The 23,555-nt window shown below is 38.1% G+C and overlaps 1 protein-coding gene across 6 annotated transcripts in view; it reads right to left on the reverse strand.

Annotated features, from left to right (window-relative positions):
* Positions 1 to 2,113: 2,113 nt before the first annotated feature.
* Positions 2,114 to 23,555, reverse strand: part of Pik3c3 (phosphatidylinositol 3-kinase catalytic subunit type 3) — a 333,132-nt gene continuing 311,690 nt past the window's right edge. The window contains exons 28-29 of one of the 6 annotated variants that reach the window (XR_012447049.1): positions 7,046 to 7,166; positions 2,114 to 2,138 (exon numbers count right to left, since the gene is read on the reverse strand). Coding sequence is in view for 4 of the 6 variants with exons in the window: in XM_074069908.1 (XP_073926009.1) it covers positions 7,107 to 7,166 (60 nt within the window). In the remaining 2 variants the exon portion in view is untranslated. Of the gene's footprint in view, positions 2,139 to 6,602; positions 7,167 to 23,555 lie in introns of those variants that run through there. The other 5 variants (XR_012447050.1, XM_074069908.1, XM_074069913.1 and 2 more) reach the window with 5 other exon arrangements.

A 23,555-nucleotide genomic window follows, 5' to 3' on the forward strand; every position in this document is an offset into this window, starting at 1 on the left:
TATTGTCGGGCACCAGAAGTGTCCCTCTCAGGAACTCAGGCTCCTTTTGGTCCTAATTCATCCATCTAAGCCCCGGATTGGAGACCCTGTGGGGTGCACCTTTGACAATATGAAGATTGCCACGGAATCATGGTAGCCTGAGAAGGGCGTTCCACCCCCCCACCTCCCCCCACCACCCCAGCCCCCCACTTGAAACTCTCTCCCGGGTTTTGATACCAAAAGGAAGGAAAATGAAGAAAAGGGGAGGGGGAGAGAGAGAGAGAGAGAGAGAGACAGAGAGACAGAGAGAGAGAGAGACAGAGAGACAGAGACCGAGAAAGAATCCGCGACCTTTGCAAGCAGCAGGTCTTTATTAGAGAGAGGAGATCTCAGAGGGACCCTTGGCCATCAGAGTAACACTCTGAGAGGGCCAAAGCGCACCTCTCTTACAGGCTGGGGTTTTTAAGCATCCTATGGTGGGAAAAGGGAGGTTGGAGAGGGATGGGCATTAGAAAACATGACTGCTAAGAGAGAATGGGGGAAGGTGCTGGACATTATCGGGAAGTCACTGGGGCTGGGCATCCAGCCATACATGTTGTTTTTCTCCGGCTCTTTTATTGAAGATAACCATGTTTGCATTGTTTTAGTGTTTCTCAATATTCCAGCAGAAGCCCATGGAAGCTCAGGAGCAGAAATACTGCACCAGGTCTAGATAATTGTCTGGGTCTAGAACCATGTACACTACTTGAATCAAGGCAAACTTCCTCGGCTTAGCTATTGTTCTGACTTCTGATGAATGGTCTGGATGTCCAGGCTAGTGAACTGTATGTTAAAGACAAAATGTGTTTTGTCAAAATGATTTTTAAAAAACTGCACAATAGAAAACACTATGTTGGGTATTATACATGAAATTAATTCTCTTAAAAATCTATTAGTGATTAAACACAAATGCTGAGTAAAACCAAAGTATCTGTACAACATACAGAGACAAAAATAGATATGTCAAAAATGAGTGAATGATTATTTTTCAAGTGATTTTTGACAGATGGTAGTTGCTGCTAAGGTATAAAACCAAAAGAGTTTATTGAAAGTTTATTTTTAATTTAATCAACTACTCAGTTAATAAAATCAGCAACAATAAATTATTATATAGGTGTTTCCAGTTTTCCCCTCACTGCCAACTAAAGGTTCGGTCTTTGCATTTGAAGGGTTTCTTTTCAAAACTCTCTAATCCTATAAGTACATTAAAAGATACATTAAATAAGATGAGGAAAACTTAGTTTGAGAAATTTTGGAAAGGTGCCAAAGTTGCTCTTTTTTTGTGAGAGAAGCTAACTGAAGAGGAAATCAGCATTTTAAGAAGTGCCTTGGTAGGTTTTCTATTGTCTTAAGCAGTTTAGAACATTATAATAGGAAACCATAGGCTGGATGACTTAAATAAGCAAGCAAGTATTTCTCACACTTCTAAAGCCTGGAAGTCCAGAATCAGCATTCTGGTAATGTGATGGGAGCCCTGTTCTTCTTTATAGGTAACCATCTTCTTGTTTCTTACATGACAGAGAACAGATGGAGAGGGCTCTCGCTTTTCCCTGACCCAGGAATTGAAGCCAGGGCCTCCAGCATAATATGCAAGCCCTCTACCACATGAACCATATTCTTTTGTCTTGTATTTTCTTTTAGAGGTAGGGACTCCCTAACTTTTGCCTAGACTAGCCTTGAATTTACAATCCTCCTACATCTACCACCTGAATAGCTGGGATCACAGGCATTTGTCACCATGCCAGGCTTCTCAATTTCTTCTTAAAAGGACATTATTCCTGAGGGACCACTCTTGTGACCTAATTACCTTCCAAAGACCTCATCTCCCAATACCATTACATTAGGACTGTAGCATATGAATTTGAGGAGAACACACACGTTTAGAACATATTAGTGTCTTTTTCTGTGCATTGGAATACATTAAATTATGTCACCCTTATTTTGGGGCTGGGCACTTCTTCAGCTCCGACACCACTCTGAGACTGGACCACACAGATTATAGCTTCCATAAAGTAACCAACCACAGATTTACTCAGCATGACTATATGTATACATACCAAGTGCATGTGGAATTGGGTACATTCAGTAAGCAAAGGTGAAACAAATGATATCTGGGTCTCCTAGAAAGGAAACATTTTGATAAGTAGAGTAGAAAAAGCACTAGAAAATGCTAAAAGGGAAAATATTTGGGTCATTAGGCTTTTCAAGTCCCCCATGTCAGCAATGTACTCTTTCTAAAATTAATGAAGCCATTCCTATAAACAATTTTCCAGGTATATTTTATGTGCCAGATAGTAAGATAAACATTTGCCTTGGGCTATCTCATTTTACTCACAGGATCTTAATAAGGATATTCTAATATTATCTCCAAATAATAGTTATCTATAGATTGACTGACCCTCCAGCTCACTTGCTTGATCACTACAGTCTACTACCTTATGCCCCAATGGGGAATTTAACAGATTAATGTAATTTTTTTAACAATCTGAACATGATGTAGCTCATTTCTATCCCCACACTCTGGACAGAGCAGGACGAAGTTGTATGTGAGATACAGATTTAAATGATTCTTTTCCCCCATTTTGCATTCAAATATCAATACCAAATTTCCTGAGAAAGCAGTATTAGAGCTGATTTGGTTTGCCTCCAAAATACAAAACTGAAGCGTGTGAAGCATTAATATTCTCTTTATGAAGTGCTTCTCACGTCAAGCACTCTAGTTCCATGACCACAAGTCTACATGTTTTACAGCAGCTTTTATTTGGTGTATATATTATATCATTTAAGTTAAACAGCAAGGGAGATAAATTAGGAATTATAACAATCTTTTGAAAGTATGTCAAAACATCAAGAAATTAGGTAACTTGTCACCCAAATTTATACACAGTAAGAGGTAGAAAAACCTGTCATCACATCCTGGTCAAGCCTTCTTGCCCCTATTACACATCAAGTTCAAGGTCAACTCATACTACTTTGTGCTTTAGAGATGCTACCTAAGGGGTGAACAGGTTTTGTCAGTCTCTCATCCCATCTTTCTCCTCCCTACAAGTTACATGAAGGCCAAAAAGCAACTCTTCATGTAGAATGGAAAATAGCAATTTTAAATGATTAAAAATGAGTCATTTTTAAAAATAATTACTGTTATTTTTTTATTTGGGAGGGAGAGAGAGATATAAATATATTGTAAATCAACAAAAGACTTGGCCCATGTTCTCTAAGCCTTATTTATCTGGGAGTTGTTTATCTCTCTGAGTCCTCCCTTGGAGGAAAGAATAATAATTATTGCTTAATTATAGCAGAAGTGAATTTTCTCTCCAAGTTCTAAAGCAAAATGACTCATAGGTCTTTATTTACAAAGAAATGTCTTTGGGAGGAAAATATTTTTTAAAGCCAAAGTGTGAAATTGGCTCAAAACTTCCAATTGAGATTCTTAATGACAGCACAGCCATGGCCACTTGACATTTCTCCCTAATGGGTAATGTTCACATTTATAAGAAATGTAAGCAATAAATGTATCTTCCTTCAGGGACCATATTCTGCTACTCATTACTGCACAGGCAAGGAGAAATCTCTCCAGAGAAACCACTGTTCACTTAAGAGGCTACCAGCTGAGCTAACCCATCATTAGAGCAATGGAGGGTTCATCAAGGCATATCCAAATCCACAGTAAATCTCTGTTGTTCCAGCTATTGATTCAATTTCTGCTCACTCATCTAGGAACTTTAATCCTAGCCCCATAAAATATATATTCTCAATCTTTGACCCCAGCATATTCCCTCAGCCCTAATTAATCTTCTAGTCTCTGCTGTTTCCTCTCAAGTCTCCTAAGAAAGATTGAAATTTCAGCTGACCCTACTATAGCTGTTAGTCTCCAGACTCAGTATGAGGAAATCCTGGTGATGTCACCTTCATCCATTTCTAGGGAAATGGGGCAAAAACTAAAAATAAGGACAAATTAGGTGGGAAGCCGTGATGTTGGATGTATTTCTTCCTGGCCTTCTCATTTCACAAGAAATACTGTGGTTGATTTATTATTTTATGCGGCATGGTACTGTGTTCCCTTCTCATTTGAAATGTAGTGTCTGCATCTGATGCTATCCTTTCCTATCTGTCTATTCATCAGACTTTCTGGAAGGAATGGGAAGAAACATACAATTTGATAAGAAAACCAGTTGGCAGTTTCAGATCTGATACAATGAAACTGTTTTTAAGTATGAAGTCTAAATGTTTTATAGAATCTTCTTTTCTTGTGGTTCATTAAGAAGACAAGTCAGGCTTTCTGTTTATGTGTAATGGCAAGAAAGCTGTTCATGTTGAAGGGTATACGTGGTGATTTTATACTGCCAATCAATACACCCATCAATAAGGTAGAGTCAACTCTTAGTATGTTAGGATAAGTTTCAGAATATTAGAAAATATCTTAGCAAAAGTAAATTTCTTTCCAATTTTTTAAAAATAAGACAAATAGAAACACCCCTTGGAAAGGCAGCATCTCATTAGCATGTCAAAACCATCTTGGTAGGAATTAATTTAAAGAGAAGAGGCACCTGTTAAAGAGTGTGATGAATTTGGGTAGTTATAGAAAATGCAGCTGCTGAAACAGCTTGCCTACATGTTTATTGTACCAAGGACCTGGTCTCGCTTAAAGACATATGCAACCTCTACCCCCCAAATCAACAAAATACATCTTGTCCAGTACATGGTCCACATCTTCAATTAGTCTTTACATAACAATCAAAATCCTACGTGGGTAAGAATGTTTCCTGGAAAAAAACTGTTTGCAAGACCAATCCTGTAGCAGTCCTAATTTTAACAGAATGTTCTGTAGAGAATAGAAAAGATCTCTTACTTCATTTTCTTACTTGACTTATTTTAGAGTATTCTGCTCCACTCAATATTTTCCTTCCTTTGCATTCTCCCTCCTGCATTTTATATAAAGAAATTCTGAGATGAAGAAAATAAGCCAATTTTGTCTTCCAGCCTCCTCCCTAAAGAATGGTCTAGAAACCTGACCATATTCATGGATCATGTCTCCTGCTGTGCACAGACTGGTCTGCACTGGATGCTTACTTTACAGAAAAACTCATGAGATTCAGGAAATACAGAAAAGACCCCAACTGTGTTCCCTAGGATTTTCTACTTCTTTATCTGGCCAAGTCTTTCCAAACTAGACAGTTTCTCAAAACTTTCATGGGAACACTGCCCTTCTACAACATCATTAATGATCACAGGAGACAGACTGGCTGACATGACTGTTTTCCTCAATGAAACTCAGGTTAAACGCTTGGCTTTGGTTATCAAAATTAGTAAGTTTCAAAACTGGAACTGGAGCCAGCTTCCATGACTCCAAACTCAGTGCCTTTTTCTTATTATACTGTTTATCTGCTGTTTAAGCACTTCCTTCTTTTTCCCCTCAATGGTCTGGTTCCAGCTTCCTAAGAGTTTATACCAGGAAGAGGGAACAACTAAAGAATCTGAAAAAGCAATCTATTGAGATGTGATAGAACAGACCAATGATTTCTAAGACATCTGCCAAAGAAAACAAGCTGCCATTTACTACATTCTCATTTGTTTTGCTGTAGTCTCTTAAAGTGTAACTGTGGTCCAGCAGCTTTGGTATCATCTGGGAACTTGTGAGGAATACAAATTCTCAGGCTCCACTCAGACTAACAGAATCAGAGCAAATATTTTAACACAAGTCCTAGGTGATTCATATGCATATTATAGTGTGAGAAGCCTTGAACAAGTTGCTCATGAAAACTCTCTCCTTGATATTCCTGAAAATGTCACTGGCCAGAGTGTTCCAAGAGATGCTTAATGGACAAAGCAGGCTCATCCTACCATGGTCCCCTAGCAGATCAGGAGAGAAGTCTGTGCCTTATTATTGTAACTCATTAAATTGCTTAATTTCTAACTTGGAAACTTTGAGAACAAATTGCTTCTCAGAACTGTAAAACACATTCCACCCTAGTAGCTTTATGTATGGGGCCTATCCTTGGAGAGAGATATATACTCCTTATCCCTTTAGAAATGAAATCCTAACACTTCATTCTAAAGGAAATCGCTCACCAAATAATAAACACATAGCAGTCACTATTTTTATTGGCTACTCATTTTGAGAGAAGGCATTTCCAACTGGCAGAGTGCCTGCCTACCAAGCACAAAACCCTGCGTTCAAACCCTAGTATTACCGAAACACAACAACAACAACAACAACAAAGAAGAATAGAAGAGAAGGCATTTCCAGGGATTGTTCCATAGTCCTGAGACTTTTTTTTCCTACTGCTAAACTTTCAGTTGATATCTTGTAATTATGATCTACTTAATGTTACAATGAGAAAGAGAACTGGAAACTACATTATGCTGAACTTAAGCAGATAGAAGAAATAAAAGCAAGACCTATCATTATTTAGAGGAAAAAACAGCAAATGTAAAATTCCTAGGAATTACTTTAGAGAAAGGGTCCTAATACAACTTCTCACTCCTTTAATGTATATCAGAGATATGAAGAATGTCTCTTTGGACTATGAAATGCCAGCTCCTGGCTCATGAGAGCCTGCATTATTGGTATCACCCAGTGGTCTAACTGCTGCTAAAATACATACAAACCATACACATGCAGCATGTTGGTTTAATGCTGTTTTGTGTGACATTAGGCCATGTTGTATGTTTTCTTGTCATGTTGTATGTTCTGATAGGTACTGTATAAGACATTATCACAAGACTTTAGCTATAAAATTGGTTTTATTCTTTCTCCAACATTGACCTTCTTTACATCCCTAGTTTTTATTATAGGTAAAATCAGCTTCTGAAATACCAAGTGCTGTGTGATATGTCCCTGATAGAAAAGATGGTATGGGACTCATTTTTTCTGCAACCCACGAGATAAAACCCTCAATGGCAGTGAAAGTAAGATTCCCTTCTGCCTAAGGTAATATTACTCTTAATGATGTTGCTAGGTTTGGAACCAGCAAGATATCCTTAATGTCCTTCCTTTCTCACCCCTTAAATCCTATTTGTCACCAACCCTGTTCATTCTTCCTCCAATGTGCCCTCCTCTCCCAGCTTCACTGGTTGTAGGTTGGGTTTCACAGGAAATAGACTCCAAGTTGAGATTTGTGTTCAAGAAATTGATTGAAGAATAACATCTGTGAAGAAGTGAGGAAAACAGGGTCAAGAAGAGATCAGTTGAATCAGGTTTCACTTTCTTTTCTCTGGTTTTTTGAGACAGAGTCTTGCTGTGTAGCTCAGACCAACTAAACTTGTGATCCTTCTGCCTCAGCTTCCTTAGTGCTGCAATAACAGGCATGTGCCACCATGCCCAGCTCTATGAGGCACATTAACAGAGACTTCAGCCAACTGCCCAGGGAGCACTGAAGTCAGGATAGCATGATAGATATGTCCTAGATTGAAGAAAGGAGTCTTTCCACCCCTGTCTTACCCAATCACTGAATGCAGACTGATCCAGAGAAAGGGTATAACCTACCGCAAGCAAAGCAGTTCCCTTCAGAAGAGGGAATTCCTTCTAAAAAGGGAACCATCTGAGTGCTAGCAAGAGCCATCAGCTGGTGGGGAGGAAATGAGTGTCTTGGTTATAAAAGGAAATATAGGGGACCCACCATAGCATCCATTACACTTTCAGACCTTCAAATAATTCTTGTTTAAAAACATATATTCTACAATGAGTTACAGAAATCTTAAAGAGAAAAAAAACACTACCTTTCATCTTTAAATGACAGTTTTTTTCCCCACCACCACTTTGGGAAGCTAAAGTTCTCATCTCACTCTTCAAAAACACCATTTCTGAGAAAGGATAAAAGCAAATAAAATGAAACACAAAATAGAATTTTTACCTTAAGGATCTGTAACCAACCAGCAGACATATATTTTCCAGAAGCCTTGCAGTGGTCAAATGTCACAAAAACAATTTTCAAGCCAGCCTGCCCTCATTAGTTCTCTGAGCCTCTGATTACAAATTTATAAGAGGCCTGCCCCAAACAGCCAGAGAGTACTTTTGCAATGGCCATCCCTTTGGCCCTCAATGTTTCCCACTGGGAAATGTTAGAAGCTTGCCCATCAGCCAAAATAAACAACTCCCCTCACGAATAGATCCAATGAAAGCCTTATAAATCATAACTGTCAAAAATGTCAGTAGCATTGCAGAAGACAGAAATCAATCCAAAATTCATTAGCTTGCCTGACAAGAGCTTAATCTCATACTGTTTAATACTGACTGTGGCACCTCAGGTAGACACAATGCTAGAAGAGATCATCTTGGTTTCTGTCACAGAAGCATTCAGTGTTTATGGCTTAATCTGGCCTTTGGACCACTCCCATTGTATGGGCAGAAACCCTTGCCCCTGCTTAGGGTCAAGTTGCCCATTGTATGAGGCAGGAATCACTGTGATGTTGTCACCATATTTCACAGACATTAGTGTTATGGTTGGGTGGTTTGCAGTATTTCAGGTAAAAAGGACACAGAGGTTGTAGCACAAGTGAAGTGCTCTGTACATACAATGAGCCAAGGTTACAGCATTGCTGCACTGTCATCAAAAACTCCTGCAGACCAAAGGTTAACAGGGACACCCAACCCCCTCCTTCACATAACCCCTGATGTGACAGCTCTTTTGTGACTGCATTTCACCTTTGAGGCTGAGCTAGTTCATTTTAATCAGATTTAAACTTCATAGGAATATTCAGGATTAGCAGAGATTAGAGGCATGGAGCAAGGCCAGGACAAGCAGGGGAGACTAGACATAGATTGGTTGTGACATTACCCAGGTCATAGCCTCCTGCACATAAGAAAAGGTCTAATGCCTTATTCAGGTGATAAAGGATCATCATTAACTGGCAAAAATTATTCTAGCCAGCTTTGTCTCCCAATGTCCTCTCAACTCATCTATACCTTCTGATGTCTGTTCTCTTCCCTGATCCTGCTGGAGTGGTTTGGCTTCTTCACTGACTGTCCAACTCCTTCCAGTGCATAAAGCTCTTCAGGGAACTATATTTCAGCTCTTGTTGACATATTCCATTAATGTTCTTCCAAGTTCACATTGTCTGTGTACCTCAGGGCACTTTTTACTGCCTTTTATTATACTGCCATTTATTGTGACCATCTTTCCAAAAGCAAAGATCTGCATTGCAAAGACCTTGTTAAAAACAAAGTTGCTGGATTCCTTATTCATCTTAACTAAGGGTGGTGGAAATTTCCATTTATAACATGTAATATTACCACCAAGAGGCAATAGGTGAATTGGCCTTACATCTCACTCTGCCCAGATTTCTTTGACATAGCAATGTTTGAAAAGCATTTAAATAAGGTGAGATACTTGCATTTCAAATTGCATAAAATATAATACCACATACACTAAAAGGGCTGGCCACAGGAATTTTTGTGCAAGAGTTGTGCCCAATACTTATGGGAATCCTCCTCTATCACCTAGGGAATACAATATGCAGAACTCCAGTTAACAGCTACCATGTGTTGCTAATTTTGAGAAAAGCAATGAAGTTCTCAAATTCTACTAATATACCATTTCAACTTTTTTAATTAGATGAAGAAGATACAAAATGGGAAGTCATGATGGCTCAGCATTCTCACAGAAGAGGAATGCAAGTTCATTTGAGGCTATAGATCCATACTATATTTGACTTCTTTTAAAATCCTATACAATTTAAGCTTTCAAAAGGTATCAACTCATTAACTATTTTTAACTCAAGAAATTTAGTAATTCTTGTACTTTAATACAGAGCTACCAAACTTATTAATTAACTCAATCAAAGTGTTCAAAAAGGTTTCCACACAGAATTATGCTCACAAAATTAGGTAATCTTCACAAAGGGTAATTAAGAAAAACAAAGGAATTCACAAAAGCTGCAATGATTGTGACACATTGTATAAAAGCTAACAGCAACCTTTATAGCTTCTGACCAGTAAGAGTGTGCAAGGCTTTAGCAATTTAAGTGAATAGACACATTTCTGTTCAGTAAGTCTTGCCTGTTATAAGGGCCACAGGTATGAAGGGAAGTATTATGTAAAAAGTATTTTTATGTTTTTGTGGGTTTTTAAATAAATCAAATTAGGTGGTCAGCGAGACTTAAGAAAATAGTATCTGGAAGCTTTAATTTTCTGTGTTGTGTACCCATGTGGTAAAGGTGAGGATGGTATGTGAAGATGAGGGATGTCAAGATATAAGTTGCAAGAATTTCTAGAAGTATCTGAAAATTATTAATGGCCTTAAATGTGGCAATTTAAGACAATATTCATAAGACGGAATCCAAGATGGCAGCTAGAGGGAGGAAGCAGAAAGCGAGCCTCCTATAGTGAAATCTTGGAGAGACGCTGGAGACACACTTTGCAGGCATAATCACTGAGAAGAGGCATAACTTTGACCCCCTCCACACCTCCAGCCAGTGCAGAGAATCTCCACTTCACGTTAAATGGAGAAACAAGGAGGGCCCCGGGGCTGCCAGTCGCCTGCGCCCAGATGGCTTCAGAAGACGTGGATCAGGTGAGCTTCACGGTACTGCGATACTCCCACAGACAAGCCTGGGCCAGAGCAGCATAGCCCCCTGGACAGACTGACCTCCACCCCAGGAAAAAAGAGAAACTTTGTAATAAGCAATAAGAGCAATAAAGACATGCGGGAAAGAGGGTGGGGCACCCTGAGCACTGAAGATTGGGGAAAGGGAATCTTTCCTGGGATTGTAAATAAATAAGCCAGGTGGGCTGGAGAGCCTCTGGCGGGAGTGGGGGCGCGCGCCCAGCAACCAGGAGCAGGAAAGCTTGTGAGAGTGGCAGAGGGAGGAAAACTTCACAGGAGAGGAGGGAAGACCCACTTCCCACATGAACTGTAAATAAACATGCAGGCCTGAGAACATGGGTGCAGTGTCACCTTTGCCAGTGCTTGGAAGGAGAAAGCTTGTAGCAGAGGCTCCCGCACAGGAGAAATCTGAGTAAACAAACCCTGCAGGGCCAGATGAGTGCTAAGCTCACCCCAGAGATCTGCATAAATAACGCCTCCAGCAACAGCAGACTGACAGCAGCAGGCAGACAAGCCACAGTTGCAGACACCATTCTCAGAACTGTCCGAGACACTTTTTTTTTTCTTTTTTGTCTCCCTACCTTTGATGAGAGAACAACCGAATTACACCTGCAAGCTGAAAAACTTACTGAAACTGTATTGCATTTGAACTTGGGACACTTGGTGGGGGTTTCTTTGTGCATGTGTGTATAGTTTTGTTCTACTTTATGCGTCCCCTTTGATGAGACAACTACAGAACAACATCTGAGGCACCATCTCCAGGATTGGAGACTGAGACTTCACTGCATTTGAACTTGGAGGATTTTTGGTTTTTTGGTTTTTTCAAATTTTCTATTTTTTCATTTTATTTTAATACATTTTTATAAATAGATTTTTCTTTCATTTACTTATTTTTTATTTTTACTCTTACCTTTTTTTTTATTTTTTATTTTCAATCCTCTCTCTGTCTCTCCAATGTCTGTTCAGCTTACTGTCGATTAGTACACTAAAGCTCCCTGTTTATACCTTTGAAATCTTCTTGTCTGACACCTTGTTCTGTTTTCTCCCTCCAGTCTGTGTATTTGTTTTTCCCATTTCTTTAACTTCTTGCTTTCCATCTCAACTCACCCTTCCATTCTAAATATTACCATTGTTATTATTACAAGCTAGAAAATACTTAATTGCACACAGTACAGAGACAGTAACAACACCAAAGACAATGACGGGAAGACAGAAAAAACAGGGAAACCAGTTTCCCCACAGCAAAAAATTAGTACAGGAACAAGAGGGGAATGAAGAAAACAGGTACTCAGATACAGACTCCAACAAAATGAAGATAAACTATGCCAAAGGACCCAATGAAACCCACAAGAATAATTTAAAAGAAGACATACTACAAGTACTCAATGAGAATTTTATAGAGATGATACTGGATAGGGTCAACCAAAATTTACAGGAGACACTCAAGAAATTCCAAGACAACAAAAATAGAGAATTTGAAAAAGCAAAAGAAGAAATAAAGGAAACCATAGAAGCACTGTATAAACACCAAAGTGAAAGAGAGAACACGATGAATAAACAGATAAATGAACTCAGGACAAAAATAGACAACATTAAAGAGGAAAACAGCCAGGATATGGAAAACCTCAGAAAAAAGAAAGAAACAGAACTGCAAAACAAAACGGAAGGCCAATCCAGCAGAATAGAACAAACAGAAGACAGAATCTCAGAACTTGAAGATGAAATGGTAATTAAAGGAAAAACCAAAGAACTATTAATTAAAAGAAAAAGCAAGAACTCATCGACTCCATCAAAAGACCAAACTTGAGAATCATGGGCATCAAAGAAGGAGAAGAGGTGCAAGCGAAGGGAATGCGTAATAAATTTAACAAAATAATAACGGAAAATTTCCCAAATCTAGAGAAAGATATACCCATACAGATGCAAGAGGCCTCCAGGACACCAAACAGACCAGATCAAAATAGAACTACTCCACGACATATCATCATTAAAACAACAAGTTGAGAAACTAAGAAAAGAATATTGAAGGCTGTAAGAGAGAAAAAACAAGTAACATACAGAGGTAAACCCATCAAAATCACAACAGACTTCTCAACAGAACCATGAAAAGCAAGAAGAGCGTGGGGAGAGATCTTCTGGGCACTGAATGAAAATAATTTCAACCCCAGGATACTCTACCCAGCAAAACTATCATTGAAAATAGATGGAGCAATAAAAGTCTTCCATGATAAGCAGAAACTAAAACAATATGTGACCACAAAGCCACCATTACAAAAGATTCTTCAAGGGATTCTGCACACAGAAAGTGAAACCCAACTTAACCATGAAAAGACAGGCAGCACCAAACCACAGGAAAAGAAAAAGCAAGACAGTAGAGAGTAACCTCAACGTAGGTACACACAATCAAACCTTCAAACAACGAAGACAACTAAATGACAGGAATCACCACATACCTATCATTACTGATGCTTAATGTTAACGGACTTAATTCCCCCATCAAAAGGCACCGCTTGACGAAATGGATTAAAAAGGAAGATCCAACAATTTGTTGCTTACAGGAGACCCATCCGATTGACAGAAATAAGCATAGGCTAAGGATGAAAGGCTGGAAGAAGATTTACCAAGCCAATGGCCCCTGAAAACAGGCAGGAGTACAAAACTTATCTCTGATAAAGTAGACTTCAAACCTACATTGATCAAACGAGATAAAGAAGGACATTCCATACTAACAAAAGGGGAAATAGACCAAAAGGAAATAATAATCATCAAACTGTTTGCACCCAATGTCAACGCACCCAATTTCATCAAACATACCCTGAAAGACCTAAAAGCATATATAAACGCCAACACAGTGGTTGTGGGAGACTTTAACACCCCGTTATCATCAATAGATAGGTCATCCAAACAAAAAATCAATAAAGAAATCCAAGATCTAAAATATGCAATAGATCAAATGGACCTACTTGATGTCTACAGAACATTTCATCCAACTTCTACACAATATACATTGTTCTCAGCAGCTCATGGAACCTTCTCCAAAATAGATCATATCCTAGGGCACAAAGCAAGTCTCAGCAAATATAAGAAAATAGAAATTATACCATGCATACTGTCTGATCACAATGCAGTAAAAGAAGAACTCAACAACAAAAGTAAAGACAAAAAATATGCAAACAGCTGGAAACTAAATAACTCATTACTTAATGAAGAATGGATCATCGATGCAATAAAAGAGGAAATTTAAAAGTTCCTGGAAGTCAATGAAAATGAAGACACAACCTACCGGAACCTATGGGACACAGCTAAGGCAGTCCTGAGAGGAAAGTTTATAGCCATGAGTGCATATATTAAAAAGACTGAAAGATCCCAAATCAATGACCTAATGATACACCTCAAACTCCTAGAAAAACAAGAACAAGCAAATCCCAAAACAAATAGAAGGAGAGAAATAATAAAATTAAGAGCTGAAATCAATGAAATAGAAACCAAAAAAACCATACAAAGAATTAATGAAACAAAAAGTTAGTTCTTTGAAAAAATAAACAAGATAGATAGACCCCTGGCAAACCTGACTAAAATGAGGAGAGAAAAAAACCCAAATTAGTAGAATCAGGAATGCAAAAGGGGAGATAACAACAAACACCATGGAAGTCCAGGAAATCATCAGAGACTACTTTGAGAACCTATATTCAAATAAATTTGAAAATCTTAAAGAAATGGACAGATTTCTAGATACATATGACCATCCAAAACTGAAACAAGAGGAAATTAATCACCTGAATAGATCTATAACACAAAATGAAATCGAAGAAGCAATCAAGAGTCTCCCCAAAAAGAAAAGTCCAGGACGTGATGGATTCTCTGCTGAATTCTATCAGACCTTTAAAGAAGAACTGATACCAACCCTCCTTAAACTGTTACATGAAATAGAAAGGGAAGGAAAACTGCCAAACACATTTTATGCAGCCAGTATTACACTTATCCCAAAACCAGGCAAAGACACCTCCAAAAAGGAGAACTATAGGCCAATCTCCTTAATGAACATTGATACAAAAATCCTCAACAAAATAATGGCAAACCGAATTCAACAACACATCAAAAAGATTATTCACCACGACCAAGTAGGCTTCATCCCAGGGATGCAGGGGTGGTTCAACATACCAAAATCAATAAATGTAATAAACCACATTAACAGAAGCAAAGACAAAAACCACTTGATCATCTCAATAGATACAGAAAAAGCCTTTGATAAGATCCAACATCATTTCATGATAAAAGCTCTAAGAAAACTAGGAATAGAAGGAAAGTTCCTCAACATTATAAAAGCTATATATGACAAACCTACAGCCAGCATTATACTTAACGGAGAAAAACTGAAACCATTCCCTCTAAAAATCAGGAACCAGACAAGGATGCCCACTATCTCCACTCCTATTGAACATAGTACTGGAATTCCTAGCTGGAGCAATTAGGCAAGAAGAAGGAATAAAAGGAATACAAATAGGTAAAGAAACTGTCAAAATATCCCTATATGCAGATGACAAGATCCTGTACCTTAAAGACCCAAAAAACTCTACTCAGAAGCTTCTAGACATCATCAATAGCTATAGCAAGGTAGCAGGATATAAAATCAGCATAGAAAAATCATTAGTATTTCTATACACTAATAATGAGCAAACTGAAAGAATACATGAAAATAATTCCATTTACAATAGCCTCAAAAAAAATCAAATACCTAGGTGTAAACCTAACAAAAGATGTGAAAGACCTCTACAAGGAAGACTATACACTTCTGAAGAAAGAGATTGAGGAAGACTATAGAAAGTGGAGAGATCTCCCATGCTCATGGATTGGTAGAATCAACATGGTAAAAATGTCGATACTCCCAAAAGTAATCTACATGTTTAATGCAATTCCCATCAAAATTCCAATGACATTCATTAAAGAGATCGAAAAATATACCGTGAAATTTATATGGAAACACAGGAAGCCACGAATAGCCAAGGCAATACTCAGTCAAAAGAACAATGCAGGAGGTATCACAATACCTGACTTCAAGCTATATTACAAAGCAGTAGCAATAAAAACAGCATGGTACTGGCACAAAAACAGACATGAAGACCAGTGGAACAGAATAGAGGACCCAGATATGAAGCCACACAACTATAACCAACTCGTCTTTGACAAAGGAGCTAAAAATATACGATGGAGAAATAGCAGCCTCTTCAACAAAAACTGCTGGGAAAACTGGTTAGCAGTGTGCAAAAAACTGAAACTAGATCTATGTATATCACCCTATACCAATATTAACTCAAAATGGATCAAGTATCTTAATATCAGACCACAAACTCTAAAGTTGATACAGGAAAGAGTAGGAAATACTCTGGAATTAGTAGGTATAGGTAAGAACTTTCTCAACGAAACCCCAGCAGCACAGCAACTAAGAGATAGCATAGATAAATGGGACCTCATAAAACTAAAAAGCTTCTGTTCATCAAAAGAAATGGTCTCTAAACTGAAGAGAACACCCACAGAGTGGGAGAATATATTTGCCAGCTACACATCAAACAAAGGACTGATAACCAGAATATATAGGGAACTTAAAAAACTAAATTCTCCCAAAACTAATGAACCAATAAAGAAATGGGCACGTGAACTAAACAGAACTTTCTCAAAAGAAGAAATTTAAATGGCCAAAAAAACACATGAAAAAATGCTCACCATCTCTAGCAATAAAGGAAATGCAGATTAAAACCATGCTAAGATTCCACCTCACCCCTGTTAGAATAGCCATCATCAGCAACACCACCAACATCAGGTGTTGGCGAGGATGCGGAGAAAAAGGAACCCTCTTACACTGTTGGTGGGAATGTAAACTAGTACAACCACTCTGGAAAAAAATTTGGAGGCTACTTAAAAAGCTAGACATTGATCTACCATTTGATCCAGCAATACCACTCTTGGGGATATACCCAAAAGACTGTGACAGAGGTTACTCCAGAGGCACCTGCACACCCATGTTTATTGAGGCACTATTCACAGTAGCCAAGTTGTGGAAACAGCCAAGATGCCCCACCACTGACGAATGGATTAAGAAAATGTGGTATCTATACACAATGGAATTTTATGCAGCCATGAAGAAGAACGAAATATTATCATTCGCTGGTAAATGGATGGAATTGGAGAACATCATTCTGAGTGAGGTTAGCCTGGCCCAAAAGACCAAAAATCATATGTTCTCCCTCATATGTGGACATTAGATCAAGGGCAAACACAACAAGGGGATTGGACTTTGAGCACACGATAAAAGCGAGAGCACACAAGGGAGGGGTGAGGATAGGTAAGACACCTAAAAAACTAGTTAGCATTTGTTGCCCTTAACACAGAGAAACTAAAGCAGATACCTTAAAAGCAACTGAGGCCAATAGGAAAAGGGGACCAGGAACTAGAGAAAAGGTTAGATCAAAAAGAATTAACCTAGAAGGTAACACCCACGCACAGGAAATCAATGTGAGTCAATGCCCTGTATTGCTATCCTTATCTCAACCAGCAAAAACCCTTGTTCCTTCCTATTATTGCTTATACTCTCTCTATAACAAAATTAGAAATAAGGGCAAAATAGTTTCTGCTCAGTATTGAGGGGGTGGGGGGGAGCGGGAGGTGGCAGAGTGGGTGGTAAGGGAGGGGGTGGGGGCAGGGGGGAGAAATGACCCAAGCCTTGTATGCACATATGAATAATAAAAGAAAAAACAAATTGTAAACAAAACAAAACAAAACAAAAGACAATATTCATCTATTATCTCATAGTTTCTACAACAGGCTTGGCTATATCACTCCTATGGGTTTCACAGAGATAAAATCAGGGTACCTGTAGACCTGTATTCCTTTCTGGAGGCCAATGAATAAATCGTTTTCCAAGTTCATTGGTTTTTGGCATAATTACATACAGTTGTAAAACTGAGGCTCCATTTCCTTGCCAGCTGTTATTCTCTACTTCCAGAGGCTTCACATATTCCTTGACTTGTGAACCTGTTTCTTTAACTTCAAAGTCAGCAATTGTGTGTCAAGTCTCATGCTTTTAATCTCCCTAACTTTTCCCTTTAGCCAAATCTCTATGAATTTTCCACATGCTCACAGCTGAGAGAAATTTCCACTTTTTACTGGGATATATTAAATTGTATATGATAAGAGGTTTCATCATGACATATCCATACATCCATATTCTGTACTTTGGTCATATTTACCTCTCTCTGACTCTTGATAAAAATCTCTATTTGTAAAAACACACGTGATTTTACTGAACCTATTCATATAACCTAGGATGAGTCTTTTCCTTAAGCTCAGCTAATTCATAACCTAATTCCATCTGTAATGTCATTTTATAGTGGTGCCCAGATTAGCGTTATTGGCTTCCTTCTTTGGTAATCCCCTAAAACAATTAAAGAAAATGAGATTTTGTGTCTTCTGGTTCTTGAACAGACTTGGGGATGGTAGGGAAACCTTTGACAAAAATCTACAAATGTGACCAAAGGTAAACTTGAATCCTTAGAAGGTAAACTTAGAAAGTTAGCTAACTGTGTGTATTTCTAAAAGTATCTGAAAATTATTAAGGTGCCATGAGTATTCACTTTCTCTCCTAAATTATTTTTCTTTTATAATGAAATGTCTTTCTAGAATTCTTTAATTTTATCCTCTTAGCCAATACCTTGGAAAGCAAAGATAACTTAGTGATGAAAATAAACCATCAGAGAGTCTTCTGTCCCCCACTCTATTTAGTCACATTCACATTACTAAAATGAAAAACCTGTAGGCTACTTTATAAAGAAATGAGGTTTATTTTGGTTCATGATCCTACAGATTCTAAATTTAGGGGCTTCATTTGGTGTGGACTTCTTGCTGGCAGTCTGAAGGCAATGCAGAGGCACATGCCAAGAGACAAGATGTACACATGTGTCTATGTTGTCTCTCTTCCCCTCTCCTTATAAAGCTTCCAGTTTTTAATCTTGGGGACTCTGTTCTGAAGACTTTATCTAATTCTAATTACTCTTCAAGGCCCCACCTCTAAACATTATAGTCAGATTAGCTCATACAATATACAGCAGCTCATAATGAGGATTAAATTTCAACATATGAAGAGTAGGGTGGGGGCAGTCAAGCCATATCAAAACCATCCCTCTTCTTCACGTATTCCCATATCTAGTGAGAATGTGTGTTTATTTATTTATTTTGGTGGTACTGGGATTTACATAAAGCATCACACTTGCTAGGCAGGCACTCAACTACTTGAGCCATGCCACCAGCCTATCATACTTAGAAGGAACCACCATGTCATCTAACACAACCCTCCCTAAACTTCACCCTGTGATTGGTAGTGTAAAGATATCCTGAATATGACAGCCCTGGCCTGCATCTGAACACTTCATTAGGTGGAACTTTCTATTTCATCAGATAATAATCCCACTGCTGGACAGCCCTACTCATTGGAAAATTCTTCAGTAACTTCCAACCTTCAGTTTTCAAAGCTATACATACGATGCTCACTGATGAGCATCCTTCAAAAGTTCAACCATGACTATGGACTCACTCATCACCTTTCTCACATTTTCTAGGTTAAACAACTAAAATTCCATCTTTACATATTTTTTCCCGGATCTTCTCTATAAATGGCTCCTAAGATAGACCTTTTTCAGTCACACTCAACCTAGAATTCAAAACAAAAAGACTTCAGATGTCATCTACAGCATAGGTTAGCATTAATTCATACCCATTCAAAAGTATTTGGGTCCCTTTGTGTCACAAAAACTCCTTATTCTCCTTTACTGAAGTAACATTCATTACTTAACCAGTTTTCACACATCAGTCACTAATCATCCAACAGGACTGTAAATATACAAAGGCTATTAAAAAGCAAAAAAAAAAAAAAGGTGGAACTACTTCAAGTACATTTCTTCATTTCCCCTTAAATTCATTAATAGAGTTGTAATTTCCAATTGGTGATAGGAATTAATACTTGAATTTCTAGTTGCAAAAAATGGGAAATAGAAGATAAATAATAATGTCATTCATTTGTGAGTTCTGTTTTCTTCTGTCTCAAAGTATTTGCAAATATTGGCTAATTAATGATTTTACTTAATTGGGTGTTTTTGCCTAAAGGAAACAATAATCTAAAGGAGCCTATTTTAAATCCATCAGAAGCTTTACAGAAGAGAAAACTACAGTTTTCTTTATTACTCTTTTTGTTGATGCTTCATTTATGGGTTTTCATTAGAATTATTTGTTTTCTTTGGTCTTTAAGTGGATGAGACATGAACAGTTCTCTTTATACTCAATCCAGGAACACTAAATGATTTTTTTGCAATTCTAAAATGCAAAAATGACATGAAAAAGACAGGTATGTCTGCATGGTCTCTGTCCTTTAAACTGTGCCTCTTTTTACCTTCACAAGAAGTACTTTAGCTTCTCCTATTTTCCACACAAATCCTGATCTCTCCTGTACCCTCAGGAATAACTCCAGGACCACTTCCTGAGAAACACCTTCCCTAATTGCCAGTCCATAACACTGAGTTTATTGAGGTGTCCTAGGAAATGATTTGTAAGCCCATTTTCAGAGGTGGAAATAATAGAACTAAAGCATCTCTGAAGTTTCAGTGCATGAGTATTACCAGCAGATCATGTGAAAAATGGTAAGCCCTACATCTGCTTATGAGGTAAAAAGGCAAGATTTAGATTCAGAGAGATTAGGTTCCAGCCCTATCTCTATTTCAGTCTTTATTTCTTCTTAGAAATAATACTAATACATGATGAAATGGGAAGCACCAGAAGAGATAATGTGTACAAAAATCTTGGCACGCTGCCTGACACTTAGATCTCAGAAAGTTGTTTAGTTTTCATCGTAATTTTCACGACTGGTTGCAAAAGAATTGCTAGATCATGTACTCTTAGACTAGGCTTCATGCTGTCCTGCATGATTGCCTTCTCTGCATACATAACCAAGAGTTTAGAACAGCTTAGGGTTTTTAGAAAATTGCATCATAGCATTTATAAAGGTTCTTACAAGGTATCAAGTATATCATACTTGAATTCCCTCCCTCCATGTTCTCCTCCATTAGAAGATATTTCATGCTCTAGTTCTAAGAAGGCTGCCTGTCTTTCAGAGGAATAGATTAAGCAAAGTCTGCTAAAGTCAAATCTACGCAACCAATCTTCACATGCCCTTCAATTCTCAGAGGATATGTCATGGACCATATAAAGATCAAGGAGGAGGGATTGTTCCAGTACTGGAAGGCTGGGTGACATGCAGGGTATAGACTGACCCTTGGCATTGGAATATGCCATCATGACCGAGTTTCCTTAAACTGTGAGATTAACTACATTCACCTATCTCTAGAACTAAGTATGGGGGCAGCTAACCTTGCTTAATAAAGCTTACCCAAGGGTAGGAGACTGTCAGAGATTGTCAAGCCAAGTGGCTAGGAAAATGCAAAAGTAGGAGATTAAGACCCATTTCCTCCATTTACCCATTCCAAGGTGAGAAGAAAAAAGAAATTAATTGACCTTGCAGTATGGAGGAGCTAGCAGAGTGGCAGACTCATGTGTCTAAAAATCAGTCCAGCACTCAGGAAAAGGGGAGAGAGAGAGAGAGTGTAACAGCAGTACTCTACAGGGTGATGAGTATGTAACTTTTGCTTCTCAGTATCTGTTATGGTCTGGATATGAACGGTCCCCTATAGGCTTATCATCATATACTGGGGACTTGGTTGCCAGCTGACGGGCTTTGAGAAGTAATTGGATCCTGAGGATGGATTCATAATATAATGACATTATTGAGAGGTGGTAAAAACTAGGAGATGGGGCCAAGCTAGAGGAAGTAGGTCATTGGGGGTGCATCTTTGAAGGGGTCCTCTTCCTCTATTCTTTCTCTCTGGTTCTTAGAGGCCATTATGTAATCTATTCTGTTTCAGAATAGATTACATAATGTCACCACAATGAGCTAAAACTTCTGAAAATATGAATCAAAATAAAAAATTTCCTACTTTAAGTCATTCTCCCACAGGTGTTTGGGTCACAAAGATACAAAGCAACTAACACAGCAGCCAAAACTGGGGATGATCCTACTTCAATGAGACAGTGCCCAATGTTATTCTGCCTAGGCTCAGACCTGAGAGAAGAACAGATACTCTGTGACCTGACTTTAAAAAAGCACATAGGAACAAAAATATATGGAATTTTTATTTATTTATTTTAAAATGACATGTAAAAAGATATATCTTATATGTAATGGTGCTCACAGTAAGAAATGCAAACAAAAATTAAAACAATTGATATGTTTCATCCATCATATTGGCAAAGATAAATTTTTATAATGTGAATTATTAGTATAAAATTGATGGACTTTGGAAAAAGCAAACATAATTTAAAAACCACACTGTCAGAGACACACACATGCTGACACAGAAGGTAATACTTCTGAAGTTTCCCATCCATTTGGGGCAGGTTTGGGGAGGTTGGCATGGAAACTACACATACTTTTAAAAATCTTGTATCTTTTAATGAGGAATTTCCCCACCAGAAAACTAATTCTCTTAGCTTCTGCTGAAAACATGACTCCTTGGGACAGACACAAAGAGAAGGATGAGAAGATCTCTGCTGAAGTACGAGCCAGACATAAAGATTGCTGAATGTAACTTTGTGGAGTTGGGTGCTTACCGAACGCAGACTGATGGGTCCTTTCTTATAATGCACACCCAGCTCCCACCCAGGCACTGTGCAGTAATTTCTATAACCAGATACTAACTTCTTGAGGACAGGAAACAGATCTCCTCCGTTAATGGCCCTCACAGCGTGCAGCTCAGGCCCAGCACTAAGTAGATATTCGTTTAGCAAGTACGAAATGATTGCTTATGGTCTTGGAAAAAAAACAACTCTGTAAGATTTTTATCCTAATACATGCTCTGATCTAGTTTATATTTTTATCTCTTTTCTCAGTTGATTAAATTGTATTTTTGTATCTGCCAGTCCACTTTCATTATAATTTTATCTGCTTGATCCACAAATAATTTCCCTAGAAAGAGACTCTTTTTTGCCCTGATGGAACTAATGTTATAGTCACAGGCAGGATCCAAGCTTGAGTGTGTATTCAACGATAGTGTGGAGTCAGGATTCTGTTCCAGGCCACTCCCTCATATAACAGGACAGCCTTTCTGCAAAACTGAGTTCTGCCCAAGTTTAGATGTAGGTCTACCTTGAAATCATTCCTTCATCCTCCACGCTACTACTTGCCTTTCAAAATTTAATTCTGCTATGACCTTCTCCACAAAGCTTTCTCCTTCCCTTTCAGACAGAGCTTACATGCTTCTTTTTGCCCCACGTGCTTATTCTCTGTGTATGTATCAGATCCAATCTTCACAGACACTTCGTCATATTCATTTCCTAATTCCCCTTGCCTGGCAAATATCAGGTACTCAACTGTTGAAATTATTTGAATTGAAACCAAGTGATGGGCTGCAGGTTAATATGCACCTGGCATATTTTAATATTGCACTAAGCTTGTGCATCTCCGGAATAAACAAAAGGCATACATGTGAACATTTTGGAAAACTACATATATCAGTAAAAGTAGTATAATAAAATTGTCTTTCTTTCTCTTTCTCCTCTATCTCACTTCTTTCTTTGCTTCCTCCATCACAGAAATGATTGTCCTCCAAAGGAAAAAAAACTAAATGATACTGCTTTCTCTGAATTGAACATTTGAAAGCATTAAAGTTCTCCGAGTATAAGGTAAAGAACAGTAAAAGAAACAAAAAATATGTAGCTCCAATGCTCTAATGTTTATTAATGAATTTTAGGAAAAGAGATTCCATTTCTTCATAAGTGCTATTTATTCATCATTCTGATACTTTTGCATGCACACAGTTCTATCATCATCTTCTTCAGTAACAAATAAGCTTGTTTGGTGCTTTGACTCTTCTACATTTCATTACACAAATTCCAATG

Source organism: Castor canadensis, chromosome 4 (genome assembly GCF_047511655.1).
Source record: "Castor canadensis chromosome 4, mCasCan1.hap1v2, whole genome shotgun sequence".
NCBI lineage: Eukaryota > Metazoa > Chordata > Mammalia > Rodentia > Castoridae > Castor > Castor canadensis.